This window comes from Strix aluco, chromosome 4, assembly GCF_031877795.1.
Source record: "Strix aluco isolate bStrAlu1 chromosome 4, bStrAlu1.hap1, whole genome shotgun sequence".
Classification (NCBI taxonomy): domain Eukaryota; kingdom Metazoa; phylum Chordata; class Aves; order Strigiformes; family Strigidae; genus Strix; species Strix aluco.
The window spans coordinates 50,706,299-50,729,555 of NC_133934.1; the positions used below are offsets into that span (position 1 = coordinate 50,706,299).

General features: G+C 38.1%; 1 protein-coding gene across 2 annotated transcripts in view; it reads left to right on the forward strand.

The window, feature by feature from the left end:
- Nucleotides 1-23,257, forward strand: part of TNKS (tankyrase) — a 152,926-nt gene that overhangs the window by 79,855 nt on the left and 49,814 nt on the right. For both annotated transcript variants that reach the window (XR_012623140.1, XM_074823046.1), the window contains exons 6-7: nt 19,866-19,960; nt 22,821-22,887. Coding sequence is in view for 1 of the 2 variants with exons in the window: in XM_074823046.1 (XP_074679147.1) it covers nt 19,866-19,960; nt 22,821-22,887 (162 nt within the window). In the remaining variant the exon portion in view is untranslated. The remainder of the gene's footprint in view (nt 1-19,865; nt 19,961-22,820; nt 22,888-23,257) is intronic.

The window sequence follows — 23,257 nt, forward strand, 5'->3', positions numbered from 1 at the left end:
GAATAAAATAACTAAGAGAGGAAAGTTGTTATTTGTATTTGAACATTGTCTGGGTGAGGTGGTTGATATTCGGCTTAGCTCCTAATGCCCTGCCACGTACACTGGCACTGTATTGATATGCTTAACACCTTCTGCATTTTCTTAAATTTGACATTACTGTTGTGACTTTCTCTGGCAGGGATGTTTGAATGAGTTAAATTAAGGATTAGGCTGAAACTGGAGGAGGGAAGAACATAAGGAGTGAGAAGTAGATCCTGTGATTTTTGATGTTTTAGACATCAAGATGATGGTCTGTCTAGACTGTTGGATTTACAAATGTTGGGTGTTTTGTTTTGTTTTGTTTTGTTTTTTTACTGTGTACCAGAATGTTCTTAATCTGCATCTCTTAAAAATGTCTCTCACGTGTAACAGTACATTTCACTCGTGGAGAGAAAAGCATGGGAGTGTTTCCCTTTATAGTTTTCTTTATTTTTGGTGGAGTGTGTTGAAGCATAGTATAAACCTCTGCCCATTCTGGAGCTGTTGTGGAATGGCCCAGTTCTGCTGAAATCAATGAAGATAGGCCAGTCTATGCTGCCTTTTCATTAAAAGACATGTTGCTGATTATAAAAAATGTAGCTCCATTGTGAAAACATTCCTATTTTTAATACATATTTTAAAATGTTTTCTCAGTTATAATGCCTACAATACCTACTATGTGAAAGAAAACCTAGCCCTTTTTTTGCTTGTTTACATTTATCACTGATTGAAAGTTTATGAATCTTCCAGGTTTTAAAAACAATTAATTTTATGATCTGAGGACAGGCAAATGAACAAGGGCTTTATTTTGTTCAGCTGTGTCAGAACTGATGAAATACTCCCGATATTTTAAGGTTAAACACATTGCTCATATTTCTTCATTTCCATTTTCTTTTTCTAAGACTTTACCATTCAAGTGAGATTGTATTTAGGTATTAATAGTGCACTGTGTTGTTATAATTAAGCATGGTGATATACAGCAGTGATATACTGAATAGTTGAGTCCCTATCACTATTGATTTAAAGCCAAAGGCAGAATTTTGATTTCTGTCAAAATGGAGAGGAGTAAATCCTTGCGGATGTGTTATCTAGAATATCTATCACTCAGAAATAAAAGAAGCTTTTAAAATTCATGTTAAGCTAGCAGAAAATATTTAGGTATTATTGCAGCCTCTGAATTAGTTAGAAAATTTATGTCCAAAGCTCAGAAAGCACACTGCGGTTAAAGCTAATCGGTATGGACACTTTGATAATTTGTTTGTGTGTTTTGGTTGCTGGTAAACGCACTGGTATTAAAAATCCTTTTAAGATGAATTGCCATTGATATTAATTAGCTTTTATTTTAATGATGTCTACCAGATATATTTTTTTCCCCACCATATGTGTACAGACTGTTTAAGGTGAAGTAATTCTCTGTAGCAAGTGTGCTATATAACTGTTAAGCATTTTGTTTGTAAGGCAAAGCTTTCAGATCCTGTACTAGTGCAAGATCACTTGGGGTTTAAACGTTTTAAGCTCTGCTGCAAATTAAATGAACTTTTCAGCCTACAGCACAGCATTCTTGTAAATGAAAGTCTCCAATGGTGTAGCTGCCTCCAGTTGACCTATGCTGATTTACACTAGCTGAGAATTTGTCCATTTTGTAAGTTGTTTTTTTGCATTCCATGCTGCTTTTTGTAGTTATTTTTTGCAGATCCCATGAGTTTTCAAGCCTCAAACTTATCACAGTGTAAGGCCACAGGCTTAATGCAGCTGTCAGGACCACGAAGCGCAGGCTCTGCAGAGTGGCCTGAGATTCTCAGCATCATGCTTACTCTGCAGTACAGACATACCCACAAACTCTCATGTGCACGTTTCTCCGGTTTGTGCATTCCTCGGCTTTGTACATTTCTGAGATGTCCAGCACTACTCTGATAAGGGAAACATTTAGCTTTGTAGGTGAGGAATTTGAGTCCCAGTACTGAAAGGTGATTATTTTTTCTGTATAGCAGGTGGTGGTAGTGTTTTTTTCATGTTACTGGGTGTGACTTTCCAGAAGTTGTCATCTTAACACCCAGTGCACCAGAACTGAATGACAGAATAGTCAGAATATTGTTAACGACAATATTGCTTATTTCGCTGCTGTATAGAGGGTTTTTTTTTGTTGTGGTTTGTTGGTTGTTTTGGTGTTGGTTTTGGTTTGGTTTTTTTTTTTTTCCTGGGGATCTCTTCTGTGTCCCATGCATGCTAACACCTAGAGTTCCTGGATTTCCCAAACACCACATCTGCTTCGTAGAGGTTGTGCTTCATAGAACAGATAAAAGGGGTGGAAAGCGCCAACAGTAGCTCACTGGTTTGAAACCAGCTCAGGTTGGAAATAGCTAAGACTTACTGCATTCTGTGGGCTGCTTGCAGCCTTTTTGAAAAGTATTGATAGCCAGAGTCTGATTCCTACTGGACAGGAGACCATGCTGCTAAAACAGTTACAGCTGGTGCTGATAACCATCGCTCCATCAGTTTATTTAGCATAGAGGTCAAACACTGAATAGGAGTGAAAACTGAACTTGATTCTTACCCTCCAAGTCACTGTTTAGATAGATTATGACCATTGTAGAAATGTTCACATTACTGAAGCTCTTCAGCTGTTGCCTGAAGAGGGAATTCATTCTCTGTTACTACTCTTGCAGTTCTTTTCTGGAGTGAAAAATGAAGGATTATGTGCAAAAGAAAGAGCAATTTTATACACCAGCTAAAGCATTCCTGCATACCGACGATCTAGGTAATTTATGGGGTTTTGTTTTGGTGACGAAGGAAAATCAACAGTAATATCTCAGAGAAACGACTATTTCATTGAGCTAGGTAATGGTACATTTTTGAGTAAGTATTGGCTTTATGTGCCTGTTGAACATATATGAGGTCACAAATAATAGTGCACATGTGCAGAGCTATACGGTACAGTGTTTTCAAATGAGTGTTGTGCAAGGGTAAAACTTCAGAAGAACTGTGGTGTGGGTTTTTTTTCTTGAAACTGTCCTATTTGCTTCTTAAAAAGCAATGCCTGAAGTGAAATATAATAGTCATTTTTTCATGCCATTTAGTCTTGCTTTGTTTTTTGGTTTTTTTGGGTTTTTTTAACAGGATTCCTATCTGCTTCTGGAAGCTAAAGCTATATTATTTTGTCATGAGAGCTGGATTTCTGACTTGTAGCAACAGTCATGGTTTACCTAATCCAGCATTTAGTGGCAAGAGAGAGGGTCAAAATAGAATGTATCATGGTTGCAGGTTGAGTTGAAGCCATCTCTTAGCCCTCTCATTTCCTTTGGAAGGCTGTTGCGGACACTTGAAAGGTGTTTCAGGAAGAAATTGATGTTGCCTCCATTTTTAAAATACAAAAGTATCTGAGCTAATGGGGAAGCATTGGTTTTAGCAATTCAGATGAGAACTCTTCTCTACAAGGCAGACTTCCCACATCACTTGACAGCTGTCCAAAGTGAACTGCATCCAGCTGACCTGGTAGCTATTAGCAATGGGAGGTTGGATTTTTGTTTTGAAGTTGGATTTTTGGTGGTATATAATGTCCTGCTCCTGTACTACATTACGCATGCTCAGATCATGCTGGCACTAAAATACTCAGGTGTCAGTTAAATAAAACCTTCTTTTTGTGCAAGGGAACCCAACTCCTCTGGTCAGGAGTACCAGTTTGTTTTGCTCCTTTTTCTCAAGGTTCATTTCATTTGAAGTAGAGAAATAACTGAGATTTTAAGCTCTTTGGAGCACAAGACAATTATTTTTCTGTAAAATAAAATGCATGCTTCACAGTTTGAAAGTATAGTTTCCATTGATCTGTTGCATCTGTGTTTTGTATTTTACATTTTGTATGAACCATATGAAAAGCAGAGAATACCACAGCATTACCTGTGAACAGCTTGGTCTTGGGTATTTGTTCAGCGTGAGGCAGGAATTGCTACCAGAAGGCAGCACGGGGTGCAATTCCTCCACAGCTGCCTTGGTTTTCTTCCTGCACCTTCCCTCTCTGCCTCTCTGCCTCTCTGCTTAGAAACTAGAAACAGAGATTTCTGCAACAAGGGAACCAGGGAGCCTGCAAACAACGCACCTCCGTTCCTCCCTGGCACTGTGGATGAGGCAGTGATCTCATGGGAAGAAATAATAGACAATTATTTACTAAAAGGCCATTTCTAGCATGCACGTGATCCTACTTCATTTTATTTCACTATAGCCTTCTGGCTCCTAGTGCCCCTTTCTTTGTTTATTCTGAGTTTTCAGTGCTTAACAGCTCCCAGTACCAGTCCTTAATACTTGGTATTATGCCTCTCCAATGCCTTTGTTGTTATGCCTTTCCAAACCAGATGTAAATAACCCTGGATCCAGAATACCAGTAGCAGGCCTTTGCATTAAACTTTGTGAGTCATAGGAGACATACTTGACTCTTGGGTTTTGTTGAGGTTGTTTCTTCAGCCCATTCCTTCCTGCCATACAGACATTCATTTTTCTTGCACACGTAATCATCCAGGTTCATGGATGCAGGGTACAGATGTAAGAAATCCAACTCTGAGAAGGTCTGCATTGCGGTGCTGAGTACCAGCGTCCTTGGCCTGAAGCAACCACTGCACAAGATTTTGTATGTGTGAGTTTTGTGGAGGGGACGGAGTGCCCCTCAGCTCCTGCTATGGGACATCTCTGATACCAAGTAATGGGTATCAGAGCTGGGGTTGCAGATTCCTTCTCTTCCTCTGCTTCTTTCTCTCCATTGACAGATCAGCCTTGATTAGCCCGTAAACAAAGGGCTGATAAATAGAAATTGAATTCTAACAAGATCAGGTGAGTTATGTCTCCTATTACCAGGGAGTCTCCAATTTGCTGCTGGTAAGTGGATTTGCCAGCCCCTGTGCAGAATTCTGGTTGTTCTCCACCATTTTAATGAAAAATCCTGCAGTTCAAAAGAAAACTGGTATGCCTTCCAATTTCTGAGTCTGTATGGAACAATCAATCCATGTTTTCACAAGCTTTTTCTTTACAGTTATTAAATCTACACACTTGAGCAGAGGTTTAGATTCTCTTATAATCATCTTGGCTGTAGGAGCTGGGGGTTGAAGAAAAATGCCGTGTATTGCAAGACTTGTGAACAAAATGTGTGCTAGTGACACTATAAACCTTTACAGTTGTGAGCATTTTTCTTGTGCTACAGTAATAAAAATGAAAACTAATACCACAAACCTATAGGACTGTTTGTTCTATAAATTTATGACATACAGATTATATTCAGATTAATATAGAACATCTTTTAGAAGAAATTATTTCACATATAATAAAAAGTGTTGTTTAAATATTGTGGAAATACACCTTTTTCTATAGTTAAAAGCTGCATATTTGAGCAAAAGACTTGTGAGCAGATACCTGATGCAAGGCTTTTTTGTCATACCCAAGGGTATGTTTGAATCTCTACATGTTTGGTTTTTTTGTCACCTACTCTACATGTTTGGGGGTTTTTGTCACATGTAATATATTATTTAGTGTCACAATTTACATTTTATCTTCCCCCAAATTTTATGAGCTTTTTCTGCTGGTATACATTGTTTGTGTTATTTGTAGATATATTAAAAGTCTCTAGTCTCAAGGCTTATCTACAACAAAAAATAACTTGTGCAGAGGAAAGGAACAAAGGAATCGTACATTGAAACCAGATTAGCAATTGACTGAGTGTATTCTTGGTTCAGAACAACTGCATTCTCCTTGATAGTCTAATAAAATAAAAATTAAATACATAAAAAATTGTTTAAATAGAAAATGTCAGTTTATTTTGGAAAAAAAAGACATGCAGTAAATCCGAAATAGAGTAACTGGGTAGACAGGCCCTTGCCAAATCTGCTCACTTGCTGCTGACTAGCATAAAATGTCAGTCTGGTTTTGATGAAGTACTATAAAACCACTTTTGTGGGTGGGAGATGTGCAGATTTTGGGCTATTCATTTGTGGTCCTGAAAAGATTAGCCAGAAGTTTCATGATGCGTGATTACAGCTTTTTGGAACTGCAGTTATCTAAATAAGCAATAACATTGCACTCTGTTAGCAAAAGTTTTCATGCATAAAGTTGACTCTGACTGATGGCTTCTAAACACTGTAGTCTTTGTTGATACTAATCTTGGATGAGTTTCATGAAAACCATATGTATCAAAGGTGTATCTAGGAGTGTGAATGTGTATATTGATAGATATATATATATATTAAAAAAATTAAAAGTATATAGTATATGCCTATGTATATCCATGTGTATATTCATATACACTTACATATCTAGCTGTGTGTACTTGTATATGTCAAAGATACAGCTAGGTAATGTGCTTGCCTAGGGGAGGATATGAGCCAGCCCTCCCCTATTTCTGCAAGCTGATTTTCTGGGGATTGAGTGAGGATGGAGAACACATCTATTTCTGTGGAAAACAAAAATAATATTCTGAGAGCTTATTGTTTTAAAAATTTGGGATTTAAGATCCTTGTTCGCTGTGTCTGGTGACTGCAATGTGTTCTGCAATGCTACAATTGGTTGTGCTTCTTCTGCAGCCTTACCAGTGACCCATATTGGGTATGGGCATGCACACAGTCATGGGAGAACTTGTCCTCAGATGCCATCTGCTCCATGGCAACTGACATATATATGCTATTATCCCACCTCAGATATGAAGTCATTCACAGTACCTGAGTTAGCTGAGAGGAAAAGGGCAGCTGGGGGTTGGACTCCAGAGCTCGCTTCCAACCTCAGTTATTCTGTGATACCTTGGTGCCCCACAGTAATATACTTGTATGGTCCATACTCCCAACTTTGATTTAGATGAAGAGCTTCACAACCTTAGAACCTATCCCTGTGTATGCTGTAATTAAGAGAGCTGATGGAGGGAAGAAGATGGACTGAAGTCCTTCTAAGCATCTCTCCCATAGTGAACATGAGCCTCAGTGGTGGAAAAAAAATACTGTAGATCAGATGCAGACATTTTTGTACTCTTTTCAGTTATAGCTATACTTCTCTGTAATTGAGTTAAATATTTTAAATCAAAGTCTGTACCCAAAATTAAGGGTCCTTCCTGGATTAGGGTAATGGAGCACTGTGCAAAAGGTGACATTTTCAACATTACAGAAAGGTTACAAAGCAACTGCCATAATGCCTGGGGCAGAAGTGCCCAATGCAGTACACATGTAAAAAGAACATTTAAAAATGGCCGCATCTGGATTTTGCCTTTAAAACACCATTTAGTTTGTTTAAAAAGATGTTCCCAGGATTCATGAATGTCACAAATAGTGATTAGTTATGCTCTTTCTTATGCTGTGATCCCATTTTATTTCAACAGCCAAGCATGGTCAAAGTGGATAACACGAGAATCCCTCCCCTGGCTTTGTACAGATGATTTGGCTTAATTTCTATCCCTGGTGTCATTTAAGACCTTCTATAGCCAAAGGTGATACCTTTTGAATAAAACATAGAACTGATCTACCTGCTCTAAGCTGTTTTTATGAGTTCTTATATATTTTCCCCAAAAAGTTTCAGTGAGTATCCTTTCACCTGTTTTCATTTTCTCCAGAAATTATTTGAAGTGTAGTCTGTCATGTCCTTACATAGAAATAGTGCACTTAAAGGGCTGGAAAGAAATTGTTTACTCTGTAGTTACTCTCTCTGTATTGTTCGCTAAAAATCAGGAAATCTCATGTGTTAAGTCTTAATCAATGTGCTCTTCAGGAAACCTTCAAATGTATTAAAGATGTGGGGTTTTTTTATACTTGAACTGTTTCCCCTTGATGATTAGCTTCACACAGGGGATGATTTCTTGCATTACACTATTATGCATCTACTATCAAGAGAAAACAAGTCAAACTGGCAGATTTGAGCAGAGCTGCCTTTTAATATTTTATGCACATTAACTAAATGCAGTGGTCTGGATTTGGCTCTGTCAGCTCACAGAGCATCCAGAAGGTGAGTAATGGTGATGTTTCTTCTACTGTGATCTTGAGAGTGGAGTCATTTCCTTCACAGAGCTTGCTGAGGTTATGTTTGAGTTGAAATGTGGCAGTTCAATCCATGGACCATATGTGTTTGATTTCTGTATATGGTTGACTGTAGTGAATACTGTATGCCATTTCTGTCCTAGGTGTAATTTCCCTCTCAAAATCCCTGCATGTGAGCATGAGAGATACTGAGAAGTAAACCATTCTGCTTTCTTGTTGCTTTTCACTTTTACTGTGATATTAGAGTACTGTGTGGCCTCCCTATGTTAGACCTATCATTTAGTTATACACTCTGTTTCCTATCTCTGCATGCCATCATGCATCTGTCTCGGGACCTAACATCATCTTCCTTAAAAACCACTGGTGAGGATTCAGTTAAAAACCTGTTGAGTACCTATGTAGATGGTATCCAGTGATGACCCTTATACACATGCTTGTTGACTGCTTTGGAAAACTCCAAGAGTTTTAAAGGTGGAACTTCCCTGAACACTATTTTGATTCTTTCCAAGCAGATGATGTTTATCCAGGTATCCACTAACTCTGGCTGTTACTGTATTGTGTTTTTCCTGGTACAGACATCAAGATTACAGGCCTGTAGTTCCCCAAAACAAGTTTTAATGATTGGTTTGCAACTTTTGTGTCTTCATGTACCAAGATAATCTTAAGTGAAGATCACATACCACTAGTAATTCACCTGTTTCATTCTCCAGTGCTCTCTTGGATGAATGTGGTCCTGTCCTGGCAATTTGTTGGTGTTCATTTTGATTATGGTTATCATTACCTCTTTTATGCTTAATTTAGCTTCAAACAGATCCTTTGCCAAACTTCACCGTGTTCCCAAATACATGCACACTAACTTGCCAGGGTTCTGGTATGAGAATTACGTGTTTCTTCTAAGACGTATACCATGCAAAGAGTTCTTTTGGTTGCACAACGTCTTCTTGCCCTAGCATCACCTTGCCCCACTGGACTGTCTGGTGGATTTTGTGCTCCTGATGGGTTGGAAGAAGGATTTATGGCTGGTCTGAATTCCTTTCACTAGTCACTGCTTAAAGTGCTTTTGGCTGTCTAATTGTATTTTTACCTTTAATCTGCTGGAGTTTATGGTCCTTGTGATTTTCTTCAGCTTGTAAATTCAGCTTTTTGAATGATGTATTCTAATTCTAGTGATTTCTTTTAGTTTGCTGTTAGTCACGCTGGCTTCTTTCACTTTATCAAGCCCTTCCTAATAGGTGTGTGTTAGCATGGTGTTTCCAGTATTGTCTCCGTTAGCAGTCTTTATGCTGTCTGTAAGGACTTAATTTTCTTAGCTACCACTTTTAGCTTATTGTTTAAAAATCTTCACAATTTTTTTATAGCTCCACCTTCTGAAGGTTAGTGCAGTAATGCTGGATTATTTTAGCACACATTTCCCCTGTTAAATAAGCTGTTAAAGAGCAACTTCTACTGCATGGTTTTGCACCAGGTGTCACTTGTACCAGCTCAAGTACTTGCATTTTACTCTTGCAGCCTCCCTAGCCGACTTTGCTGTAGGACAATCGCCGATAGCATCCAGACATTTCACCTGTTAAGCCACCCAAAGCCCTTCTGTTTTCTGCCCTTGCTGCCTCTCTGATTTCTCTCAGCACATCAGGTAGACTTGCTAATACAGCCACGTCGTTGACTTCATAGGTTGTATGGATAATTTAGAGTGATCAGTTTAGTTCTAAAGGAAAAGAACTACGAATTTTTATGTGCAAGGAGAGGTGTATTTACATAACCGTTTCTAAAACTGTTGAGTGAGTTGACTGAGCAGGCAGCAGATGAACAATAAAAGGGAAGGAAAATGCCAAAATAGAACATTGTAATTGATGATGGATGTGCCATTGATGAACAAGAAAATTGAGGTTATTTTATTAGTCTTTTCTAAGTAATGTAATATACTTCTACTTACAAAAGAGCCTTATTTCTTACAGATTAAATTCTTTAGAATATTCATATTGTAATAACCGTAACTTTTCAATTTTGAAACATACTAAAAGGATAAATTATCTGCCTTTTTTCCTGTATTTTGCAAGGCTCTTCTTCAAAGGAACAGTGAATTCTACTTGACTGCATTATAAAGGCATTAAATTCTAAAATTTGCAAATTATCACTGTAATGCAAAAAGAGCATTTTGTATATTTAATTTTGTGAATTATTTTATATTTTATGCTTTAATTTCATTCTAAAATATAAGGCATAAATATTTATTTAACACTGAGCACTGGAGTTGAAATGAAGTCAGTTTGCAGGCATTGTTCTTAACAGAGTTCATTCTGACCCCACTTTTAATAAAATGAGTTTGAGTGTTATGTTATCAGAGGGAACAGTCAAATTAATATATTCTGAGAAGCTTCTCTTTTTTCTTAATAATGTGAAAAGCTTACGAACTGGAGCCTGGAAAGTTCCTAGTTGGAAGGGGAAGGAGGAGAAGCAAAGTAAATGTATAAAGACAGAGTGGGAGAAGTGGTAAAAATAATGAGAGATATAAAAAGAAAAGGGAATAAAAGATTCTTAGTTGACTGTAGTAGGAAAAATATTTTGATAGCAAGTGGAAAAAGAGAAGAGACTGAAACAGCAAAAAACAGTAGTTTTGGTTCTCTGATGTTCCAGTGTGCGTCCTCTTCATATTGTTTTAGTGTTGTGTGCAGGCCTTCCCCAGTCATCTGGCATGGCTGTTTGGAGAGGAGCCTCTTGTTAACACTTGTTTGTGCTGCCAGAGCAACACCAAAATATTTCATTAAAAAGAGGGAACAGCAGCCTGAGCAAATAATTAAATAACAGGTTTCCGTAGCTTCTGACACTGTCTGACAGGACAGATAAAAATGTATGTATTTGTGCTGAAAGAGGACAGAAAGTTGTCTCATCCTACTTTCCTGGAGTGATAAGCATTTGCAGCTTGCAATTTGACAAGATTGACAGGTTGAGACTTGGGTTGCAGATTGTGCTGGCTGGCACTAAGATGCTTTCAAAAAATCTGCAGAAACTTGGCTATTTGTGCCCCACTGCTCAGATCAGCAGCAGTAGCATCTGTTCTTCCCCATGCACTAAACCTGAATTACAGCTCCTAGCGTGTGATTTACCAAATAAAAGTTCCAGCTGTTGACACAACAAAATCCTGCATGCCCGCGTGCTCAGTCCACCAGCCCAGATGGGTTTGTTCTCTAGGTGGCAGGCGTTGCCACCTGCTCCTTGGAGTACTAGAGGTTTGAATACCCTCTGATGTCTTCAGTTAATAACATTGCAGTGGCAGTTTCTTCTTCTTGCCTTTGCCTCAGCAAGAGCCAGTCATGCCTCAGTGCCTCACCTCAGACTTGTCCATTTTTGACTTGCATTTCTGACAGGTTCCAGGTGAGGAAAAGAAACAACAAAAATGGCCATCCTGGACACGATGATACTGTAAGTATTCCTGATGTAGTGTTCTGCCATGTCTTTCAAGGCAGTATACATCTCCTTTCAGTGTTAAATAACATTAGCAGGATTCCCTTAAGAGAAGAGAGTGGGTCTTTACTGTCATTTCATCTTTATGTAGCTCAGCAAGCCACTGCTCCCTCAGCTGCCAGCATCTATCACCAAAGAAACTGTATACTCCTCTGCTTCTCTGATAATCCACCTCAGAGTCCATCTCCCCATGTCATTGAGCACTGCCAGAGATCTATTCTGTGCTTCTGAATCTGGGAAAACTGCAAATGCTGCTTCATGGTAGAAGCTCCAGAATTTCTTTATCATATTACACCCAGACCTTCATCATTTACATGTAAAAATGGAAGACATTCTTGTAAGGAACAGTTTTCTGAGAATACCATGGGTTTGTGAGGGATGTTGCTCTGCTTTTCTGGCACATTCTCTGTGGAACTGTTTTACCAAATGGGTAGTAGGTTAAGGTACATGCAAGTACAGAAGAGTTTTAGAGGCAGGGGGAGATGTTGCGTTTTAATTCTGCTTTAGGAAGAGGTCGAGGATCACTAGTGTCCCATTTATAGGACCTGCTTCTTGTGAAATCCTAAGATCAGAGGTAAAGGTTGTGTTCCCATTTAAAGATTTAAGTGTCTCTCCCAGCCCTTTACCAAAAGGAAATCCCTTTTAGTCTCTGCTTCTAAGTCAGTGTCTGAAAGTAATGGCAGCAACTTAGTACGGAGCTGTTAGGGAACTGAGCTTCCTAATTAATATTTGGGGGGCTGAGATCCCTTTTATCCCTTTGCCATACCTGCTTTTTCCTGTGGATCATACTGATCTTTGCTTTTAAAGTTCATTCCAAAGATGGTGGTTGCCTTCTGTCTCACAGTGTCTCTTTTTCTTCTGGCCTTTCTTTTACCTCTTTTTCTGCCAGGTAATGATGCTTCTTCGGGTTTGACTTTATTTCCTTTTCTCTGAAGTAATCAGTTTGAGTTACTTTCTTTTTTATATAGCTACTGTTAAGAGAATAATTTTCAGAGCTATCTACATGGATTAAGGATCTGCCTTCCTAGTGTCAAAGACAATAATCTCCACAATTTTGAAAGTCAAGTGTCGTTGTCTGGAGAAACGTGCTGGGCAGGGAGACTGGGTTTTTCTTCTGGTATTTAATAAGGCTTTTATATGGTCATCTTCAAACATCCATCTTAAGCCTGCCTCTACTGATGAAACTTCCTTTTGTTGTGTGGTCCTGCAGTGCTTGCATGTTTTCTCTCCTGTCAGGAAAGATATCTTTGCCCTTTACCCTCTTCTGCTTTTGGGCATACCGTGTTTGCCTCTACATACCTACCTTCTCTGTGGTGGCACTGTTTCTATGCTAGCAGGAGGAGTTCCTGAGCAGAAAAGTGAAAGCACTCATTTCCTATTCTTCCTTCTTTTAATCTCTAAGAGACAGAGACACTCTGGTTATTTCTTTGTCTACCCCTGTGCAAGATGATGTTTGTCATCTTTTCTGTCCTTCCCTACCCCAGTCATCTCTGTGAGTGAAAAAGCTCTTCTCTCATATATCTCCTGCCCCTTATTTGTCAACACTTAGCCCAACTTGCAGTACAACAGGGTCACTGTGTTAATGTGTAGAACTGATACCAAGCCTTGTCACACAGTCCTTAAGTTCAGAGGTACGTCAGAAATTTGTATTGTCTCTTAAAGGTCAGATCTACTAAAGAAACATTTAGTAGTTAGTAGTTTGGACATTACAGGCCTCTGAGAAGGAGCCATATTTGAATACTCACTGGAGATTAGAAGAGTCCTGGTCTGTCACTCAAGTAGACCTCTTCCTAATGAGGGCTTATTCTGTATTTGCAGTATTTTTATTCTACTTGTCCTGTGCTTTTTAACTCTCCAGCCATTTTATTAATTCTTTCCATTTCACCTCTGTTATACATTCTTATCTTTTTCTCCAGTTTATGAACATCTGCCTAGTGGTGTCCAGCACTAATTTGAAAATAACATTCCAGCTGTGGTTTCTGTGTAGTTGAATACAGAGAGGAATGTTCTTTCAATCTGTGATCCACGAAGCGATGCTTTGTAGCTGGTACACATTTCTAAATACTTCTAGGAGGTATGCCATTCCTCATCCCTGACTTGCTCTGGGCTTTATACCATAACCCAGGTGGTACAATACCTGAACACATTTCTGAAAGGTATTCAGTTGCAAGGAAGAATGTCTTTTTAATGCAGACTACTTCTTTGTTCTCCTTCTGCCAAGTGAGAGAATGAGAAGGAATGCAAGCATTTTTTCTCTCTTACTCTTCATGTAATCCTCATTCTTGCCCAGTGATGCTCTGCCCTAGCACTAATGAGTATGTGAAATCAAGCTGGTTTTGTCTTCACTGGTTTACAGCTCAAAACAGTGAATTTTATTTTTTTTTCCTCAAAGAGATCATCTGATACGCCAGAGCTCTAAATTAAGATACTGCGTGACTTGCAGATTCTGAATTGGTGAGCTGTTCAGTTCATTTTCCCTGTCGTTAGCTGTTAGAAAGCACTATGTGAAATTTGTAATGTGATATTTTTCTGAATTTTACGATACTAAGTCTGTCCTATTCAACAATCCAATTAAGTACTACTGGCTGCATTCTGAAGGTGAAGCAGTTAAATGACAACTGGAAACACAGTGCAGTGAGAAATGCCTTCCATATGCATTTTGTAATCCTTGTCCTTATGAATGGTTTTTTGTGGTTTGGATTTTTTAGGGTGTTTTTTTTTGCTTTTTTTACATAAGAAAAGTAGTTTAAGCTCTTCATCCCTGTGCTTATTATCTCTAGAATTTAATCTTGCTGCAGTTAGCTCATCTACAGTCAGCAGTCTGACATAACTTGTTTTCTTGGAGCTGCATCTCTAAGTTTGTCCCTAAAGCATAATTGTCAACCATGAAATTAAATAACTTAGTACTGCTGTAAAGTGACCAAGGAAGTTGCACAGTTTGGGTGGCAGAAGCTGATAAGCCATATAGCTGATGAACAGAAGTACAGTCCGTTTCCTGCTCATTAAGGGCATCATTCTCTAGCTGAGGTTAGGGACTTTTATTTCTGTAGTACCTAGTGTACAAGAGAACTGTAGCATGAATATAAAAGAATTATTTTGAGTTATTCAACTATGTGTTTCTAGAAGAAAATTTTTTTTTATATGATGATACATCCAGTCTTGGCATCATACAAACAGATGTCAATGAGAGATTTTTCCCAAGAAAGCCTACAACTGAGTCTAAAAATGAAGGTGTAAGATGGGCACTGAATGCAAGTTGGTATCTGAGGAGCAAAGGAAAAGCCTGATCATTTCCCCAGTGGAAAAGTTCAGGAATGTGTCTTCAAGATTGTGATGTTGTTGCAACTTGTTTTCTTACCCCATTAATCAGAATGATAAAGTGGTGACAGGAGGTATTCCACTTGCATCTGGAATGATTCCTGATGTACACTCATGACTGATGCAGTTCATTTTAGAGAGGTCTGTAAGAGAGCAGCATCAAGCAGACACAGACTATGCCAATTGGAAAGAAAGAGTCTATCATAAATTCTAACCCAGTGAAGAGAGAGTTGTTTGCCTGCTCAGAGGTTTTTCCTTAGTATGCCAAATTCAAGTATCTTGCCAGGAGTCAGGACATCTTTCAAAAGTTTTATGCAAAACCATGGAACAGAGGTCCCTTCTGTGATCAGAAACCACTCTGCTCTTCCCTTACTTCAGAGGAGGTGAAACACTGTTTTGAAGGGATCTTGTAAGACAAACTAGAAAAGTTTTAAGATACTGTTTTTATTGCTACTGTGGAGACAGGCAGTACGGTCTGATTAGAATAAAGGTTTTGTTTGACTAAAGTTAGATGGGAGTTTACTGCATACATGCAATTTCCAAATCTACCAAAACTGAAGATAATTATAGACCAGATAAAGTCCCATATATTAAAGTCTACATGAAACATTTTAAAATCCTTTCTTCCCCCTCCTTTTTTTTTGACATCCTGTCAGTAGTGTTGCAGAAGAGTTAACAGCAAACATACAAGCGTCCTTGGGTATTTTTTGCCAAGTTATATTTGTTTGTCTGTCTGTGTAAGAGCCACCCTTACTGGTGCATATCCATGTGGGGACCTTCTCAATGTGAGAGTAGCCATAATATATCAAGGCCAGAGCTGGCTCTGAAAATCAGGGTGTTACCTCTCTATTGTGAGAATGCCCTTCCTGTGGAAGATGAAATTAAATTATGATAATTCTAAATCACTGTATAGTGTTGTAAATTAGATGTAGATGAAGCATCATATATGTGATAAGAAGATTGTTGTCTGTTGATTTTAATAGCCTTCAGGATGACAATTTGAGAATGAGAGAAACACATAGATTAAGATTGTGATCACCATTATATAGAGATTTTGATAGTAGAAAGCAAGAATGGGCATTTCTAGGTTTTTTAGTAGTTCCTGCAGCTGTTATTGATCATGTAGATATGAGATGATATAAGATCCTTCCATAACATGACTCAGTTTAAAGTTTCCTATAAAATGGGGTCTGAGGCTGTGACAGCATTACCATCTAAGAGTTGCTGAAGACTCTTTAGCAAGATAGGAAGGGAAATGATGGTGCTTGAAGCCAGCCACTCCTGTGTTGCCTGTGGACAATCTGTTGAAACCAATTTTCTGATTTCAGTGGAAGCAGCTCAGCAGCCTGCAGCTCTGGCAATTCCTTGGGGGCCCTTTTGTTTGATGCAGGTGAACAGGGGACAGCAAGTCCAAGGCAGCTGACCTTGAACAGGGATCATCAATCAGCTGTTGGTAACAAAGCAGTGTGAAAATACCAAAGGCTCAATGAAAATAGCTGTATGTACGTTCTTTTAATCTAAAAAATGCATTTCTTGTATTCCCAGGCAATGCATTTTCAAAAAGACCGCAGGCAAAAATACCTGCTTTAGTATAAATTGTAGGTATACAGGTTGACAGTGATTGCCATCTTGTGTACAGTGATCTTCCTAGAAATGCGCAGTACCTGCTTTGTCTCAATTACAGCTGCCATAAAACTTTAATGTAAGCATCTCACATGAGGGTCTACTTTACTTAATAAAAGTGCAGTTGTACTCTTTTTAATTACACTAGCAAGTTAAGACAGCATGATTGGCTTGGTAACTGTGAATGTGAGTCTTGGAAGGTAAGTGCCTCTAGGGATTCCTGTTAGTAGGTCTCTTGCCAGGTATTGCAAGACATGGGAGGAGGGGTTAATTGATAGCTCAATTAAATCTCTTTAATATTAAAGTGATTAGTGTGATATACTTTGCAGGTGCAGTATACAATACTGCTGTTTGTGATAGCTAGTTTCTACTTTTCTAGTGCTATATAAAGAGCATGTTAATTTTAAACACCAGTCTCTTTAATACCATCATTCACTTGACTTTTTTTTTTCTTGAGGGCTAATAATCCAATATAATGAGTAATTCATGTAGCATAGCATTATCTTTTAGGTACTTAGTTTCTGTACTTAGCATACAAGCTTGTAATGCCAGATTAGTATTTTTAACTATTAAATCTGTAACATTAATGAATGTTCTTTCTCACGAGAAAGGAAAATAAATCCTTTAAAAAATCACTTGAGGCAGGGCGTTCCTGCTTGCTCCTTCCTGAAGCCTATGTAAGCACAGCATTTCCAAGAGACCTTTAGCCAGCCTAAAGAGTAGCTGGCCATGCTGCATGTGTGTTCTGATACGCTAGGGCTGGATACAGAGAGAGCAGCCCTCCAGGATCGCTGCTTCCACACACCCTGTGTGCGTGTTCAGTCATGGTTGCTCCTCAGTCAAGTGGTCTCTCTGGCCTTCTAACCGCCCATGTCTCCAGCGCTGCGTGGTCCTCCAGGTTGTAAGAGTTGAAGCATGCAGACTGGCAAAGATCTCAGCCCTGTCTCCAGGGGTGGGTGCAGGGAGCATCAGTTGGATTAGGAGAGGCAGCCAAACCACAGCACAAAGCTTCGCTGAAGCTGCTGTGGAGCAGAAGGCAAGCACACCAAACATCAGGCACCTGGCCGCAGCTAAATAACGAATTCCTGGTGTGTTAGACAAGACGTGGTATTCTGTGTTCATTCATGGGACTGTGGTGTCTGCATGGCCTTGCTCGAGGGGAAAGAAGTAGCTCACCTTTCTGAAAGGCAGCGATATAAGTTGTCTGAAGATTTGGGATGTCACTGTTTTGCTTCATTTAGGTCATTTGTCTTGCAACTATAAGCCTGAAATGTTTTGGTTTTTTTCTCTAATGAAGTTATTTGGCAAATGCAGGACTAATAGCCCTAGAAATACAAAATGCACAGTCCCAGCTTGAGTTATAACAGTTTTAATTTTAAGCAGTGAACAAGACTCCAGGGTGATGTATCTTTATCAAGAACATCCCTATTAATAAGGCTTAATATGAGTAAAGCATCATCTTGGAAGTCTGCCATCGTTGTTTTAGAAGTAGCATGCAGACAAGAATGGATGTAGTTTAATTGTGGTAAGGTTAAAGGATCCTGCAGGGGTCCAGAGAATTAGCGTTTGCTCCAATTTCTTCTGGAATTTAGACCTTTCAATAGACTGACTTTTCCACAGTCTATCTCAAATTCCTTTCAGGTATTCTGAGCTATTAATTCAGTTGATAAAATTTGATTTAGTAACTTAGCCAAGGCAATTGTCAGAATATACAGTACTGAAGTATTCTGCTAATGTCAATAGTGGCATGATCTTTATCCACATTTTCATTAGTGTTTATGATATGCAGAAGCTAGCTACTTTATAATAGGGACAGATATGAAAAGAATATAATACCTTCTGGATCAGTCCAAATTGTTAATTCAGTAGTAGAAGCCTTTCTGAAATGGAATCCTAACAATTTCTGAAATGGATCCTAATGATTTGAATGGCCAAACACTTAAAAGATTTGCTGCGTTTTGGTGGTGGGGCAGCATTTTGTACTTTGGAGGCACTTCAGGGATCTTCAGGTTAGGGATGCTAGATGTCCTTATTTTGAGTATAGATAATTCCAAAGATGGATCTTATGGAAAGTTGCATAACTGCTTCCCTAAATAAACTGAGTTACCCAAATGTTTTTCTTGGAGATGCCCTGTGGTGTCATTTCTGACAGTACAAGCTATGTCCTCACTATGGTACACAGGGCACTTGGTAGGTGCCAAAGGTTGTTACTCTTTCTGGAGAAAAGCAGCAGAGTGTGGACACTACAGTAGAATATAATACAGACTACTCCAAGTTATGGTCATACTAAATATGTATTAATTCCTGGAAATCAATACTATTTATGGATATATAGCACCTGATGCTGTTTACCACAGATGAGACCATTTGTCTTGATTTTTGTTTTTTTTAAATCTTGATAATAGTGAAATCTGATTTCACCTGTAATACAGTATAATGATGTTTTAATGCTGACAGTAAATCTGTACTTGACTTAGTACTGTGAGGTATCTAAGTCTTCCCATGTGTTCAAGCTGGTTTGTGTATGGGGTTTTACTATAATAAAATTGTGTTGTTTCGTTGTGCACCACAAAATAAATTGCAACAAAGATGCTTTTACAATCTTCTGCTTCTCAGCCTTGGGAAGGAGGAAACAGCATCACCCATTCATGTAAGAAATCAGTTCCTTTGTACTGAGACAGCACACAAAATCTGTTGCATAATAAAAAGCTTTTAAAATAAACTTCAAGAGGAATTACTGTTGTTAACTTCAAAAGCTTTCAGTTAAAATTCTTATGAATTAGCTATGGAGAAAGGTGTTGTTATTACTCTATTACTATGCAGCAAGGTGCATTACTGTCAAAGATGTGTATTTTGCAGTAATCTGCAAACTGCATACAGTTTGCTCTGCATAACTTACCACAGCACAGTACAGAACACATCTGGCCACTTGTTTGGTGCAGAGCTGAAGACAAACATTCCTGCTATGGAATAAATGCATTATTTCTTGTTCTGCAGTCTGCCTCCTGTGCACTTGTTCCAATGAGTGTACATACAAGCAGGTTTGTAACCTGTGAGTATGCAGCCTGAACTGCATAAATTTGCTCATGAATTTAAAAAAAACAACCAACAACCTAGCATTTTAAAAACTAATTCTAACATTTAAAAAAAACCCCAAAAAACCTAAAACCAAACAAACAAAAAGAAAGCCCAAACAGAACAAAGCTGGGCCATTATTTAAATTAACTTTAAATGATGAACTTGTTATTGCCTTAGGAGATACCTGGATTTTATTTGGTTTGACAACAGGAAGGACATGCATGTGCTGTGTATTTGTTTATTTGGCTAATCACAGAAGGGAGTGGTAACTTAACTTGATCCAATGTGTAAGAGAAATGAAGAGTACTTAAATGGCAGGAAATGCAGGACTTCATGTGTCTCTCATTTTTCATCTTCTTTTGTTTTATTTTGCAGTCTACTCCTTTACACCTAGCAGCAGGCTACAACAGAGTTCGAATAGTCCAACTTCTGCTTCAGCATGGTGCAGATGTGCATGCAAAGGACAAAGGGTATGTAAAATGAATTCATTTATTATCTGTTTGCAGCAGTGGTTTTGTGTTAATTACAATAAAGAATTATTTCTGTTTCATGTTGCAGAATAATCTCAAATATTTGGCTTAGAATGCAACATTTGCTTCCAAAATCTGAATGTGGTTCATCATTAATAAACTTTTGTTAGAGCCCAAATAACAGGTTAGCTGTGATTTGCGCTTGGTTTAAGTCTTTTATTACACTTTTAAATTTTTTTCCAAACCTTATTCTTTACTTCCATGCACAGACGACCCTGTGAAATCATTGACTAATAGCATTATTTTAGGGAAGGCAATGGAGAGGCTTAGTGAAAAAACGTGCATTGAAAAATTTATCTATAGTCTCAGTATCTTGTCGCGTATATATGAATGTAATTCCAAGTAATATCAATATGCTCATGGGGTCACAACTAGTGGTCCTTGGAGGTCTATCTTGATTGATGTTGCCAGCAAAAATCAAGATACAGTAGAAGCTCAACTATTCTATTTTTGCAGCAAGGATGGTAGTTATGTAAGATACCAACAAAAAGTGCACAGCAGTCAGAAATCTGTAACGATGTGTTGTACATTGTTCTCAGACATACATTTCTGAACTCTAAGGTGACGATTCTCTTGATGGTCTGATAGGAAGGATTAGTCCTAACATTGTAGACTTTGGGCCCCTGGTTAAAGGCATGCATTTTGTATTCAGAGTCCATAGAGGTAAGATATGAACAAGTGTGTGTTCTGTCTCCATCAGCAAACTTGAGGCACTTCCTAGATCTTCATTTTCTGCTGAGTCCAGCTTAGTGTTAAAAGACATTTTAAATTAAGATCTTAACTTTTTTTTCTTTCTTTTCCAAAGCCAGTCTCAAGTGTACTTAAACTCTTGAAGACTGACTAATTGTAGCACTCTTGTCTGTACATTCATCCCAATGGCTTTTTTGATCAGAATTGTTGTGCCATGCATGATGACACATTATGTAAGTCAAAAAACCCCACAATAAAGCTGCATGTAATACCTATTCAGGTAGATCCAGTATTGTTAAGCAAGTTTTAGGTATTTCACACCTTTCTGAAATTTCAGCATTACCTGGTAGAAAATTCCAGCTTAGATGCTTTAATGAAGCTTGAATGATCTACTTGGAAAGTATGAAAAGTAATTCAGTTGAACTTGAGCAGGGGATGGGGAAGGAAAGAAAGGAAAAATGATACATTTACTTTGTATTAAACTTAAAAACCATCCAAACATACTTAGAATGTCTGACATCCTGTAAGCTCCCACTTTTTTTAGCAGCATCACACATTTACAATCAGTGTGGTGTTTTGTTTTTCCTTACTGTTTCTTATTTATACATAATTTATAAGTAAACAGGTTACAAATAAATGCCATTTATCATTTATGGAGCTAAATTAGGTTACATTGATTTTATAGACCTGTTAGATTCTCTTCAATGGGTTCACTTCAGAGAGAGTCCTGAGGAACTGTGCTGCATCTTCAAAATGGTCATCACTTCTGGTTACTCCCAAAGAGGACCATAGCCAAGGAAACAGCTCTTTTTCCAGTGGTCCTTTTGTTGCCTTACTGCTATTGTGTACAAAGTCAGAATGTGCTGGAAAAGAAAAGGGGAGGGTGTATGCTGCAGAAGTGGCCAGGTGCATTGTTGCGGTGACTGTCTTTGCTGATGGGACCTTGAAGGCTGCAGTCCTCTTAGATGACCATCATTTTGGAAGAGGACAGGTTTTTTGAGTGTTCTAATGACTGGATACTCTCCCTGTGTCTCATACGTACACTTGTAAATTGTAATTAAGAAAAGTAACAATGGAAAATAAGTTTGAAAAATTTCCCCAAAGTAAATTCCCTCTCCTGTGACAAGTGCAATGCTGCTGCTGAGAGCACCTACCCTAAAATTAAGTTTACCCTGTTGTCTCGTACTTTCTGTCCTAATGCTCTTTGAGTTGATTTTGCAATTCTGGGAATCATCCCCTGTATTTTCCATAAATGTTGAAGGGTTAGTTATTGTTTTCGGTGTATTATGCATCCTGATTTGTTGAGCCATAACTAGCCTGTCTTGCTTGGGTTGAATTAAACTCATTTTGTCCTCTTGTAATAACTGTCCTCTTTGCATCTCCCTTTCAATGCATGACTTTTTTATTACATCTTGCCCTTATGACTAGATCCCTGTTATTTACTTTGCTAGTGTCATTTTTAGGTATGGCCTCCAGTAATATAGCTGTACAAAAATTACAGCAACTCTCTTAGAAGTATCTTGCACAGTTAAATTGGTTGTACTGTGAAAAAAAAATAAATGGAGTAAAATCAAGTCATTCCACAGTCTGGAACAGCGATTTCAGTCTTCTTTCTATGGATTTTTGTACATCTTCATAACATAGCTAGGAGTTACGTTAGCGTTATCTGGGGAGTTTTGCCTTTCACATAGCATTTTAAATAAACAGGAGTTCATATTTAGACAGAAACAGAGCACTGACTTCTCTTGAGCAAATTGAATGTGGAATGGGACTTTTTCCCCCCTTAATAGCTTTAAGAAACATAATTTCAAAGCCAGTTAATGCTAATCTTAGTGATAGATTAAACATCTGTGACCTGTTAGGACAAAAAAAACCCAAAAAACCCCCCAAAAAAGCCCCCAAAACACACAACATTTTATTGCTGATCTTAAGTAACATGTAGTTTGGGAAGGTTAGATTTTTCCATTAGTTTGTGAATCTTAATTTTTAAATTTTTGAATATTTAAATATTTTAGGTTTAATTTGATTTCTTTTCATCTCTCAGTGAATTGTTCCTCCTTCTTTAAAAATGCTGCTTAAGTAAATTTGTCATTTGCCTTCTTCCATACAGTGGTCTTGTGCCTCTTCATAATGCATGTTCATATGGACACTATGAGGTTACAGAGCTGCTGCTTAAGGTAAGCAGAAGGATAGAAAATAATTACTGTAGATTTAGATGTGTTAGGTGAGGTATGAACTGTTTATACCACAGTTGAAAAGGAAGGTGGGTTTTTTTTTTTGTCCTATAGTAACAGGTTTCAAACATCCTGTATGTCATTTCAGAAGCCTGCAGCTTTAGGTCTTTCTATGGTACAGTATACATGTTTTTTTTCCCCCACCTAATTTCTTTGGACAGATAGTAGAGTTTCATTTGTTTGAATTTTTCTTCCGATTTTTTTGAGGATTCAACAGTATTTTTGTATATACAGATATTTTTATAATTCATTTTTTGTCTGTGTGTTCATATGAAACAATGGAGCCAGTTTTAATAAAGAAATGAAAATCTGT